Below are 13,992 nucleotides of genomic sequence, written 5' to 3' on the forward strand. Positions count from 1 at the left end.
GGGGGGGGGACATGGCTGGCTGCATCTGGGGGGGGGGACATGGCTGGCTGCATCTGGGGGGGGGGGGGGGGAGGACATGGCTGGCTGCATCTGGGGGGGGGGAGGACATGGCTGGCTGCATCTGGGGGGGGGGGGGGGACATGGCTGGCTGCATCTGGGGGGGGGGACATGGCTGGCTGCATCTGGGGGGGGGACATGGCTGGCTGCATCTGGGGGGGGGGACATGGCTGGCTGCATCTGGGGGGGGGGGGACATGGCTGGCTGCATCTGGGTTGGGGGGGGGGGACATGGCTGGCTGCATCTGGGGGGGGGGACATGGCTGGCTGCATCTGGGGGGGGGGACATGGCTGGCTGCATCTGGGGGGGGGGACATGGCTGGCTGCATCTGGGGGGGGGGGGACATGGCTGGCTGCATCTGGGGGGGGGGGACATGGCTGGCTGCATCTGGGGGGGGGGACATGGCTGGCTGCATCTGGGGGAGGGGGGACATGGCTGGCTGCATCTGGGGGAGGGGGGACATGGCTGGCTGCATCTGGGGGGGGGAACATGGCTGGCTGCATCTGGGGGGGAGGAACATGGCTGGCTGCATCTGGGGGGGGGGAACATGGCTGGCTGCATCTGGGGGGGGGGACATGGCTGGCTGCATCTGGGGGGGGGGACATGGCTGGCTGCATCTGGGGGGGGGGACATGGCTGGCTGCATCTGGGGGGGGGACATGGCTGGCTGCATCTGGGGGGGGACATGGCTGCATCTGGGGGGGGACATGGCTGCATCTGGGGGCACATTTAAAAAAAAGTATTGGTATTCGGTATCGGCGAGTACTTGAAAAAAGTATCGGTACTTGTACTCAGTCCTAAAAAAGTGGTGTCGGGACAACCCTAGTTACTACAAACAGCAGACACAGTCGCTCCGAAACGCAGAGCTCTCAGCCGGAAAAAAAATTCAGGCTGGTTTACCGACACTCTCACTCTACTGAAACAGGATCGCAGAAGAGCTGAAGGAGCCTGGAGGAGGAACCCATCAAAAGAAAACCTCACAAAATACAAAACCCTCACCAAAAATTATCACAAAGCGATGTTTAAAGCTAAAAAAGACCATTTGGCAAACACCATCTCCAAAGCCCTAAACCGTCCACGGCAACTTTTTAAACTAGTCGCTAAGACTATGAACCCCTCCTGCTTGGAGACCCCTGCAAGTGAGACACAGGAATTCTGCAATGAGCTATCTGACTTTTTAATCGACAAAATCGAAACCATTCGGGCAACAGTTCAACAGAAAAAAAAAAAAAAAAAAAAAAAACACCAACCACACTCCGATACAGCAAGAAGAGATCAACATAAACAGTCCACGGTCGACGAAGTTCCCAATTACCATCGACACCACAAAAAACATCATCGGAAGCCTCCGAGACAACACATCACCTAATGACATCATTCCTACAAAACTTCTGAAAGAATGCACGGACATCTTGGCACCCATCATAACGCAAATCATAAACCAATCATTCAGGGAAGGGATAGTTCCGAACAACCTCAAGCAAGGCATAATAAAACCCCTCTTAAAGAAACCCAACCTCGACCCGAAAGACCCAAACCAGCGCAGACCGGTAACAAGCCTCAACACGATCTCCAAGATCATGGAGAAAGCAGTAGTACAACAGCTTCAGCCCCACCTGGACGATCACAAACTCCTAGATCCTCTACAATCAGGTTTTCGCCCAGGCCACGGCACAGAAACGGCTCTCCTCAAGATATGGGATGACGCCCTCGAAGCAGCAGATGACGGAGAATCCTGTCTCCTAGTGCTGCTGGACCTTAGTGCAGCCTTCGACACTGTAGACCACAACATATTGCTCACACGACTCAAAGAAGTAGCAGGAGTCTGACGCGGCCCTACCGTGGTTCGCATCTTTCCTAGATAATCGCACTCAGACCGTGAAACTTGGAGGTTTTACAACAGAAACACAGACCATTACATGCGGAGTCCCGCAAGGATCGCCCCTCTCACCCGTACTCTTCAACATCTACATCCGCCCGCTCCTCAAAATCATCAGCAAACAGGACCTGCACTACCACTCCTATGCGGACGACACGCAGCTTTACCTTCGAATCACCAACAAAAAAGACCAATTTCATGAACTTGGAAAGTGCCTCACACTGATTGACAATTGGATGACTGAAAGCTCCCTCAAACTCAACGGATCCAAAACAGAACTACTCGCCCTTCAGGCAAATAGGAAATCCATTTCTAGGACCGCAGGGACACCACCCACCATCCTCGGACAAACCATCGCGCCAAGCAATATAGCCAAAAGTCTCCGAGTCATCTTTGACTCAGACATGACGATGGATGCACAAATAGGATCAGTCGTCAGCGGTTCTCATCATCTGCTTTGCATGCTACGTAGACTCATCCCCTTCATCCCAGAAGAGGACAAAGCAGTAGTGGTTGGAACCATCATCAACTCACGACTCAACTACGCAAATTCCCTCTATTTAGGACTACCAAAATACCAGATTTCACGTCTACAAGTCGTCCAGAACACGGCAGCCAGACTGGTAACAGGTAAAAAGCCGTGGGAATCGGTCTCCCCGGTCTTGAGGTCCCTCCACTGGCTCCCCAATACTTAAGCGAGAAAATAAAACCCTACGTCACCAAGCGCGTGCTCCGGTCAACCAACCAAAACCTTCTCCAAATTCCTAAATCCCGCTACAAATCGAAGGGAGAACGCAGATTTTCGGTCCAAGGACCACGGCTCTGGAATGCTCTACCCACTACCATCCGCTTGGAGGAAATCCATCAGGCCTTTAGGAAAAAAGACCCACCTCTTCTGAAGGACCAGTACGACTCTGGATGTCAAGCGCCTTGAGGCGATTAAGTTCGCATTTGTTGCGCTATACAAGTTACTCACTCACGAGACAGGTTTACCTATAAAAGTAGTTGTAAAATTGAGTTTTGTTAGTTTTTTTACACCTAAAATGGTTAAAAACGTTTAGGTGCAGTGCAACCCCCCCCCCCCCCCCCAAATACATACCTGAACCTGGTTTTGGTCCATTGCTGTGCCCAAGAGTAGCAGTGCCACTTTCTCCCTACTCAGTGAGAACAGTGGGAGCCATTGGGTTCTCTTGCTGTCAAATACGGGGCCAAGCCGCATGGTGCGTGTCAATAGATGAACACAGTGCGGCTCGGATCAAGCCTGCAAAACTACCCCCCCCCCCAGTAAGTGGCTTGCTAGGGGGATACCCGAAGGCAGGAGAAGCCAGGAGAGTCAGCGGGGGACCCCAGAAAAGAAGGTTGACTGCTCTGTATAAAACCCATCAATGAATGACCCGTTTGTCATTTTAGAATAAAAACCTTTGGAAACACTTGTAAAATCTCAGACAAATATAAAAATAGCACATACTTCTACATTGTGTACTTGTCTCTCTCCAGAGCTCCGACTGTTATTTCTCCATGCTGCCTTGTTCTGTTATCAGCATGAGTCAATTCTGGCAGCTTTTCCTAACACCCACAATTACACAGGTGACAGGGAGGGAACTGCAGTACAAAACGCTTGGTCTTGCGTGAAGATCAGGTCCAGTCTATAATGCTTCATGAATGTCGAGTAGCTTGATCATGTTGCTGCTTGGCAAATTGGTTCGGGTGTTGCCCCAGCATGCACTGCCCAAGAAGCAGATGGGGGGGGGGGGGGGGGGAAAGGGCATTCCTTTTTTTTTTTTTTATCTTGTAAGGTGGCACAATAGCTTGTTTGATCCGAGTGATTGTGCTCTTTGAAGCTTGGAATTGGTAATTTTTTTACCAGAATGCAAAATGAACAGAGCATTCGATTTTTTAATGCCTTCGGACAATTCCAAATAACGCAAGACACAGACCCTCACGTCCAGTTGGTGGAATTCTGCTTCTTTTGGATTGGTTGGAGACGCATAGAAAGACAGAATGGTGGATTTTAGCAACCACCTAAGGAAAGAACCCCGGGTCTGTACACATTATCAGTTTGTACTCAAAGATATACAGAAAAGGCTCTTTAATAGAAAGTGCCTGCAGCTCGCCAATACGCCTAGCTGTGGCGATTGCCACTCAAAACAGCTTTGAGAGTGGCCCACTTTGACAGTTCTTCCTCTTTGTGAACGTTTTATCCAACCTTGCAACACTATCGACAAATCCCACTTTGGCAGAATCTTGAACGGAATGGGTCTAATCCTGGCTAACCCCTTAAAGAACCTGCTGACTAATGGGTCTAATGTCAGGGTCAGGCCGATTACCTGTACTTTTAATGTAGTATTGGTCGTAGGTCCGAGTCATCTTGTAAAAACTCCAAGACGGCTGGAATACCTGCAGACACCTTCTTGATATCTAACCAAGAACAGAAAACTTTCAAAATGTAACACAAGTTGCTTGGGTCACTTTATTTCTACTGGAAAGAATTGTATTCACCACCCTTAGACTTCAGGAGGCTTTCCTCCACAAGCTGACAATTTCGGGCTTTGTATTTTTGGTAACCCGGAGCCAGCAGATACTCCCTCTCAGGCAGCATGAGGGGAGGCTTTCCCACCAGGTGTAGCAGTGTGGAGTACCAAGGCCTCTAGGGCCAATATGGGACCACCAGAATTAATGTGGTACGTTCTTAAACTTTCTCAGGACCTGGGGAATAAATTTGAAAGTGGGAAAGGCATAGCATAGGTGAGGAGTCTATCCCCTTGGCCCCCACTTATCTTTCCAATGAGAAGTATACTGGAACCTTGGCATTTGACTTGTTGGGCAACAGATCCACCTCTGGAAGGCCCTATTTTTCTGCCACTAGCAGGAAGACTTCCCTGTTCAGTGACCATTCCGCTTCACACACTTGGTGTCGACATCAAGCTCACCATTGGATGGAGACATCCTAGCCATTGATGTAGGATGAAGATTTTAAAGATTACTGTTGGGTGAGTGAGGACCCAGGGAGGGAGCAGAGTGGCACCTGAATTCTCACCAAGCAAAAGTGAACACACTCATTTGCACGAATGGACTTCGTTGATCACAATTATTGTATTTTATTAGTTTGTATAGTTTGATATATTGGAGCAGCACCGAGTATAACTTTTTGCATCACTACTAGGCTTTTTTTTTATTTTTTTATTTTATTTTTTATTTTATTTTTTATTTTTTTTAAGTGAATGGGGGTGAGGTAGTAGGTGTTGGCGCCTCTTAATTAATTTGTAAAGAAATATATGTATAAGATATATAGAAATAGTAAATTATTAGTGGTGTAGTGCTTAACCAAACTATAACTTGGTCCACATGTGACTCATTATGGTATGTGAATTAAACCATATTAAACCATGAACAAAATAAATTATATAAAAAAATCTGTGCTAATTAAAAAATAAATAAATCATTAAAGTGCTCTGTGCCGTGAATATTTTGAATAATATCTGATGCTGGTTTTAAAAGTCCATGCAAAAAAGTGCTTTGTGTTTCTTATAATATTATACAGTTGGCAGTGTTCACTCAGTGCTCCCTCTTCTCATGCTCTGGTGGGTCCCTCACTCACCAGATCCAGGCACCCTCAAGGGGTGAAAGGCCTTCACAATATTAGCCCTGTGTCGCTCTCTGGCAAACCTCCACTTGTTTAGACCCGTTCAGTCTGGTATGTAGCTCAAAAGAGAGAGAGTGCCCACATACTGTAATTCAGTTGATAAAAGTTTATTTAACAAAAAAAGGTCAGGTACTGACATTTAACAAATGAAAGTCAGGCGTATCAATATAGATTTCTCACGAGTGTTTGCGCCTGAATGCCATCCCGCTCAACCGGTTTCGTCTGGTGACGTCATCTGGAGCGTGCTTCCGTCGTAAACACTCTGTATATTTATAGTTAGATCTGTGCTCTCCATTGTGCGCTGCCCTGCGACCATTCTTAGGCTTATTTGAAGACAGAAGTCCTGGCGCTAGGATGGAATAAAGCAGGAATTTTGTACATTTTGCCATGTATGAATCCACTAGATCTCGGTGTGAATGAGGAGCAGGCATGTTAAATTTGGTGTTCTCTCTCATACTGGTCACTGGAAGTTCAACATGGCACCTCATAGAAAAAGAACTCCGAGGAACTGAAAAAAAGAATTGTTGCTCTACATAAAGATGGCATAGGCAATAAGATGACCAAGATGCTACAGCGGTTTAACAGAACAGGTTTCACTCAGTACAGGCCTCACCAAGGTCAACCAAAGTTAAGTACACATGCTCAGCGTCCTACCCAGAGGTTGTCTTTGGAAAATGGACATAGGAGTGCTGCCAGCATTTCTGCAGCGTTTGGAGTTGGGGGGGGGGGGGGGGTCAGCCTATCAGCTCTCAGACCATACGCCGCACACTGCATCAAATTGGTCTGCATGGCTATCGTTCCAAAAGGAAGCCTCTTTTAAAGATGATGCACAAGATAGCCCGAAAACAGTTTGCTGAAGACTAGTAGACCAAGGACATGGCTTACTGGAACCATGTCCTGTGGTCTGGCGAGACCAAGATAAAAACGTATTTGGTTGAGATGGTGTCAAGCGTGTGTGGCAGGAACCAGGTGAGGAGTACAAAGACAGGTGCGTCTTGCCTACAGTTAAGCATAAGGGGAGGGGGGGGGGGGGAGTATCATGTTCTGGGGCTGGAGTCCTGCCGACACTGGGGAGCTACAGTTCATTGAGGGAACCATTAATGCCAACAGGTACTGTGATATAGTGAAGCAGAGCATGATCCCCTCCCTTCAAAGACAGGGCCGCAGGGCAGTATTCCAACATGATAACGACCCCAAACACACCTCCAAGACGACCACTGTCTTGCTAAAGAAGCTGAGGGTAAAGGTGATGGACTGGCCAAGCATGTCTCCAGATCTAAATCCTATTGAGCAAATGTGGGACAGCCTCAAAAACTAAATGTGGAGGAGTGCAAGGTCTCCAACATCCACCAGCTCTGTGATGTCGTCATGAAGGAGTGGAAGAGGACTCCAGTGGCAACCTGTGAAGCTCTGGTGAACTCCATGCCCAAGAGGGTTAAGGCAGCGCTATTTAATAATACTGGTCAAACAAAATATTGACACTGTGGGTCCAATTTGGACATTTTCACTTAGGGGTGTACTCACTTTTGTTGCCAGCAGTTTAGGACATTAATGGCTGTGTCAAGCTATTTTTAGGGGACCGCAAATTTACTGTTATACACGCTGTACACTCACTACATTACATTGTAGCAAAGTGTAATTTCTTCAGTCTTGCAACATAATAAAATATTGTGTAGAAAGAGGTGGCCAACATGTAGGGAATATTTTGTAAATAAAAAAAAAGGTATTACAAATATAAAGTATATTCTTATTTACATTGGCTGACTAAAATGAAACATGAACCAGGCATAACTATAGCACATATGAAATAAACACATAGCACACTTAGCACTACAAGTTTGCTAAGGACAAGAGAAAGATAAAAAAAAAAAAAAAAGATAGAAACAATTCCTGCCTGCCTGTGGCAAAGCTTTTACAGCATTCTAGGAAACTAAAAAAATACATGGGAGACAACAAAAAATATTTTAGCTGCACTCAATTGAGTAAAGGAGAACACTGTAATATACTGAACTCGCGTAATAAAATGCCTCGGGTCTTAACAAATGAGAACTTCAAAAAAGGATAGATTTTTTCCCCCCTCTGCAACATAAAGACAAAATGGACTAAAAAGCATTTGGGAGCCGGGCAAGCTGCCACAGAAGATATTCAGTATTCCTAAAATCCCAGCATCAACCTTATAACTAACCATCAGAGAATAAAATTACATCTTGTGAATTAGATTAAAAGACTGAACCAGACTAACGTACATTAACAGAACCTAAAGCAGAACGTTACTCTCAATCAACACTATTCGTAATCCTCCTCTATTCATAAATAGACAGGAAGGTACATTATAATCACTTTCATCTGGAAGGAGGGGCTTGCCCACCTTAAGTGCCCGCATGCCTGACCTTAACAGCAGAAGGATTATAAGACCAGAAGTACATGAATCATCTGCCCTTACTCAAGATGAGTTATGGCTAGAAATGGGGGGTGTTTTTCAAAGTATTTAACAAAATAAAAGCACAGAGACACTAATGGCAAGTTTGTTTTAATTAAAAAGTAGAGTTTTTTGCTTGTGGTGCTCAGATACATTTAAGTCCTGCTTTAACCACTTGTACCCAGACGAGTTCTGATACTTCTCAGATGAAAAAAATCTGCATTATCTTTACTAGATAATTACACAGACCACCATAAAATTATATATTTTCTGAAAGCAAAGTCCCTGAAGAAAAATGTTGGTTGTTGCAATTTATGGTATTTTATTTTTTATATGTCACACAATATTCGTGCAGCAAATCCTGTGGTTACAATGCAGAAGGGCAACCACTTGGCCCACATACACGGAAGATCTTTGCTATCACCATAGTAGCTCAGGCTACTTAAAGCGGGGGTTCACCCTTAGAGGGCACTTTTCCCCCTTAGATTCCTGCTCGTTTTTACTAGGGGAATCGGCTATTTATTTTAAAATATGTGCAGTACTTACCCGTTTACGAGATGCATCCTCTCCGTCGCTTCCGGGTATGGGCTTCGGGAATGGGCGTTCCTTCTTGATTGACAGGCTTCCGAGAGGCTTCCGACGGTCGCATCCATCGCGTCACGATTTTCCGAAAGAAGCCGAACGTCGGTGCGCAGGCGCAGTATAGAGCCGCACCGACGTTCGGCTTCTTTCGGCTACGAGTGACGCGATGGATGCGACCGTCGGAAGCCTCTCGGAAGGCTGTCACTCAAGAAGGAACGCCCGCTCCCGAAGACCCATACCCGGAAGCGACGGAAGAAGATGCAGCTCGAAAACGGGTAAGTACTGCTCATATTTTAATACAAATAGCCGATTCCCCTAGACCGAACGAGCAGGAAGCTAAGGGGAGAAAAAATTTTTTTTTACAAATGGGTGAACTCCCGCTTTAAGTGATTCACAGCTTACAATGGGCCAAGCAATATTTCATGGCTGGAATTCAGCTGTAAACAAAGGTCCTAACAAATAATTTACATGCAATTGACCACTTTCTTATGCAGAAACACAAAATATACATATATCACCAAATCCTCTGCAGATGCATTATATAGCATTTATGTTAAATCACATTTAAAATTAAACTATATCAGCAACGAGGAACAAACGGAAGAAGCATTTACCTTAAGTGGAGAAATATGAGAGTGTGATACAAGCCCATGGACATTCTCTATCTGTGAGATGTTTTTCTCAGAAACCTGAACCAACTCTGGACTTCTGACATCACTCAAGATGTGTGGGGAACTGGGTTCTTGGGAGGGCAGATCATCATCTTGGTATCGATATTTCTAAAGCATATAAAAAAAGGAGAAGAATGCATGGTTACCATTAGATAGTTTAATCAGTTTGGACCTACATCAAAATACAACTTAGGCAGAAAGTGGCAGACAAATAGAAACATTTGACCTTGTCTGGCAATGTACTAACCAAAACTCAAAACAAGTAAATGGGGCCTAGTCACACAGTAAAACAAAATAAAATTTCTTGAATGAAAATGCATTTTTAAACTAAAAATGTTATTTTCCAATGTGGCCGTTTCACATCCATGTCCTGCAGTTTAGGGAGTTTTTAAAAAGTAACAGTATGGGTCTATTCACACCTGCCATTACCTACGTATATTACTACGCACGCTGCAATGGACACTAAGCTAGTAAGGGTGGTTTAAAGCCCCATAATGGCTTCCATCAGAGCCGTGAAGTTGGCCTGTTCTTGAAGAGCCAGATCCGAATCTTCTGCCTGAGTCGCCATATTGCCTGCTGCTGCCACAAAGCAGAAGTATCTCCGTGGGACCATACTGAATGCAACTTGCTGCGGGTCATCAACAGCAGGGGAGTGTAGGTAGAGTCCGGTGTACAGTAAAAGGGTAGCAGGATAGGAGACAGGATTATTTTCACCCTCCGTGGCGTCAGAGCTCCTCAACAATGCGTCCAGCACTGTGCTTGAATTACACTGACAGAGCACATTTGTGTGGCGATGCTAGTCCTAGACAGACTGGGTATGCACTGCCCAAAACAAAAAACGGAGTATGGTAGAGGAGGGGGGCAGGGGAACAAAGAGGGCTAACAGAATTATTATAGGAAGGAAAGTCCTTGGAGATGTTCTTCTGAAGGCTATATTTGGGGTCCTTTAACCTCCCTGGTGGTATGATTCTTTCAGAAAAAACATGCTGAAAGCGGTACCATTATTTGCAAGGAAATTTAGCATTTTATACTGTAGGTCTGTAATTTTTAGGAATAACTCACTTAAATCTGACCAAACCAGAGTTTAATAGGCATCCCGGTCATGACATTTTTTTTTAAAACAAAATTATAAATAATATAATAAATAATTATAAATCATAAAAAATAAATATAATTCAAATAAAAATTATTCAATAATGTCAGTTGCAGAATTGTTGCTGTCATTATTATTTTTTTATGACGAATTTCCCCACAAATCGCTATCGCACAATTCTGCAAGTGATTATAATTTATTATCGCTGTTTTCTAGCTGATCTAAAACCATTTTTGACATAAAGGGACACTTTTGGTTGCTATGGACAATCTACAGTTTTCATGCAGAAAGAAAGGTTTTTCTTATATAAAAGTACATGCATGACACAGGACAGACCACTAGGGACAAGGAGGGTGTGTTTTTTTTACATACAGTACTGTAATCTATAAGATTACAGTATACTGTATGTATTGTGTTTGTTTACGTTTTTGAATTTGGCGCCGATCTCCGCTCCCGTGCATCGTAACGTCGCAGGGAACGGAGATCGTCGGCACAGGAGGACGCTGTGTGAATCGAGCGAGGTCCCGCTCGCTCACACAGCGCGGTGACATCACTGGATCCAGGAGAAGGTAAGCCAGCTCGCGCTGCAGGCTCTGCACAGCTACCCCGAGCGTGACTCGGGGTTACCGATTTCAGCCAAAAAAAATCAACCCCGAGTCACGCTCGGGGATACCGCCAGGAGGGTTAAGAGCATCTTTGCACTGAGCAGTACCAGTTAACCTGCATAGGTACTGTAGAGTCTCGGCAGAGGTGCAAAGTAGATATGGTTCAGATGTAGTAAAGGTTCAGTATAATGCATTATAGGGTTGGTACAGGTGCCGACAAGGTTTGGAATAAGTGTAGTGTAGAGTGCAGTATGGAGTGGGTACACTTTGTGTTCTGCTCCAAGTGGCTTAGTCAATGCTAGCAGTTTAAGCAATGAGCGAATAGCCCTCCCACCAGTACCCAGGATGCTGCGGTGACCTCTCACTGTAGGAAAGGATGCCCCAGTCTCGACCTGAAGGTCTCTGGTGATTAGCTGTGGGATGCCGAGAATGAGCGGATGCTCCAGTCTCCCTGTGGTAGCAGTGCAGGTGCTGTGATGTGGGCAGTGCTGAGCTGCCCCCGAGTGTCCTCACTCCCAGTCTCAAGCTCGGATCTCCACTGGCATGGTCTCCCACTGGCAAGCAAAAATTCAGACATATTTGATTCCTCTCCAACTCCCTCAGGGCCCCCTCACTCCTCCTACTGCACAGTGTCTATTGGGATCTGTATTGTAGGGAGTCAACTGGACACATAACTGCCAACAAACTACAACTCCCAGGCCTCTCACTGCTCTGCATAGAAGTCTATGAGCTTGCTTGGCTTTAGTGAATATAAGTAAAGATTGGTGCCAAGTAGATCAGCTAAAACATGCAGTTCGTTAAAACAGCGACATAAAGCCATATGGTTCGAACACATAGCCCTTGGGGTCAGGATTAAGGCCCGTGTGCTGAAATGCATTGGCTGTTGTGGCATTTTGTCACAGTTATCAATAAAGGACTGCATGTTTTAGTGGATCTCCACAGGCACCAGCCTTTACTTATGTTCACTGAAGATTGGAGGTCATCAGAGACCTTTGAGGCTGGGAACTGAGCTATAGAAGCCAAGAATGAGTCGCAGGTGGTAGCTCTACACAATTGTTCCTGCTTGGCTTTAGCACTTCCTTTACTAGCCAATACAGAACATCAGTATCTCAAAAGAGGGAGGAAAGAATAAAAAAGCAAATGTCTCTTGTATATTGCTGTATCCCAGCACCTATATAAGAATTTCAACACCGCTTCAATTGAAAACATTCACTTTTCTTCATTAAACATACGTTTTTTCATTATACATCACACCTCCATTAATGATTTAGCAAGTCTATTTCTGAAAACTAGAGAAGCTACATTTTCTGGAGAAATTGTGAAGTGTTCTTGACTCCACCAGTAGTCTACAACTGTGTAGTTGGAGTGGTTAGGAGCTATAATTCCCCTCCGCGTTGCCAGGAAACCAATGTTTGTGTAGGCTCCAAGCACATACCAGAGTTTTTTGCATATTAATCCTACATCGAAGAGCTTTATATTGTGAGAATCACAAGATCCAGACCTACATTTTGATGCATAGTAGGTCTCTGAAATATTAAAATTGAAGGCACAGAGTTTAGATATTGCCCTTCAACTTTAGGTGTCTAGAGTGTAATTTCAATGAATGTCTATGGATGATGCGAGTTGCAAACAAATGGTCATATTGTGAAAACGATCAAGACTATGGCTTAGCCGTGGACATGTGTAGTGCCAGCAGGGATAGCTGAACGTTTTGATATACGATTTGTGTAGGTCGGCCTAAAAATGAGGGAGTGGTGGCAGTTTAGAAATTATGTCCTTATTTTTCAGTTTTTGTCAACTCGCACTCTAGTTTCGCCATTCATTCCTATGGGACAGATTTTGCCGCAAAAACGACGGTGATAAAAATGGCTATAATAAGAATAATATATATGTGAGATAACAAAGTGACAGTTTTCTAAACAATAGGTGCCAAGCTCAGAAAAAAAAAAAATATCTACATAATTTTGCAGCATTAGCATTTCCTATGTGAAGCAAGACAAGGAGATCCGGACAACAAAACCAAACATGGCCTGCATAGCTACAGGGAAGATTTTGGGACATATTTATGTTATGTCAGCACAATGTCAGAGCCTCACTAGTAATTACACTAAGTTCCTGAAACAATGTCAAGATTGAGAGCATCTCTGTATTGCAGACTTTTCAGCTATTAAATGAAAACTATTAGGGCATAACAATGGTTGTTCTATCTAATGAGCATAGGCAAGAATTGACCTTAGTGTCGCTAAAGGCAGTTTTTTTTTTTTTGTTTTTTTTAACCAATTACATGCTACTAAAACACAAACCTGTTTATATATGTTTTTTAAATGTCCCTTGCGCATAATTGGGTACTCATAGTAAACATGCATTTGCTTAATTAGCAACATTCACCCGGTCTCTAATCCTTTGGCATGTGTGGCTCATTTCACCACAGTGGCTTCAGGTTGTATAAGCAGTGTGAACAGTAACCTTTTGCAAAGCATCATTTCATCTTTTTAATAGTATGGTAAACCATTTTTTTTTTTTTTTTTAAGTCATAAATTGGTCCGATGCCTCATCTGTCCCCCGCCAGCTCCAACACTGAAAACCAAGCGATGCAACACCGCCTATCGCTCGGTTCTCACAGTTTACTGAGCAAAGAGCTGTACTTCTCCTTTAGGTACCATTCAGCTCCAGTTTAAAAATGATCCACAGATCTAATGGAGTGCAGATTTCCTCTTTAAACTAGCTGCTAGCAGGCTTTAACACTACTTGAAGCTTGTTGAAAGCCTGCTAGCAGCTTGTTTAAAGTGACAATCAGCACTCCCCTTAACATCTGTGTATAACATTTCCAAACAGGAGCTGAAGGGCACTTTAAAGGCTTAGAGAAAGCAGATTGAAGATTGCCAAATGCTTTGCAAAATCTTACTAAAAGTTGAAAAAAGCTTGCTGTTCACGCTGCTTGTATACAAGCTAAAGCCCAGGTGAAGCAGGCCTTGCATATACCCAGTGAAGGTGTCTGGCCTTAAGCAAAACAGATTAAACAAATCCTCCTACATAAGTTGTGC

At 44.6% G+C, this 13,992-nt stretch overlaps 1 protein-coding gene across 13 annotated transcripts in view; it reads right to left on the reverse strand.

The window, feature by feature from the left end:
* The window catches only part of DLG1 (discs large MAGUK scaffold protein 1), a 370,222-nt gene that overhangs the window by 252,768 nt on the left and 103,462 nt on the right, over positions 1–13,992 (reverse strand). For all 13 annotated transcript variants that reach the window (XM_040349479.1, XM_040349474.1, XM_040349473.1 and 10 more), the window contains one exon: positions 9,194–9,358. In XM_040349479.1, the coding sequence (XP_040205413.1) occupies positions 9,194–9,358 (165 nt within the window). The remainder of the gene's footprint in view (positions 1–9,193; positions 9,359–13,992) is intronic.

Source organism: Rana temporaria, chromosome 4 (genome assembly GCF_905171775.1).
Source record: "Rana temporaria chromosome 4, aRanTem1.1, whole genome shotgun sequence".
In the NCBI taxonomy this organism is placed as follows: Eukaryota; Metazoa; Chordata; class Amphibia; order Anura; family Ranidae; genus Rana; species Rana temporaria.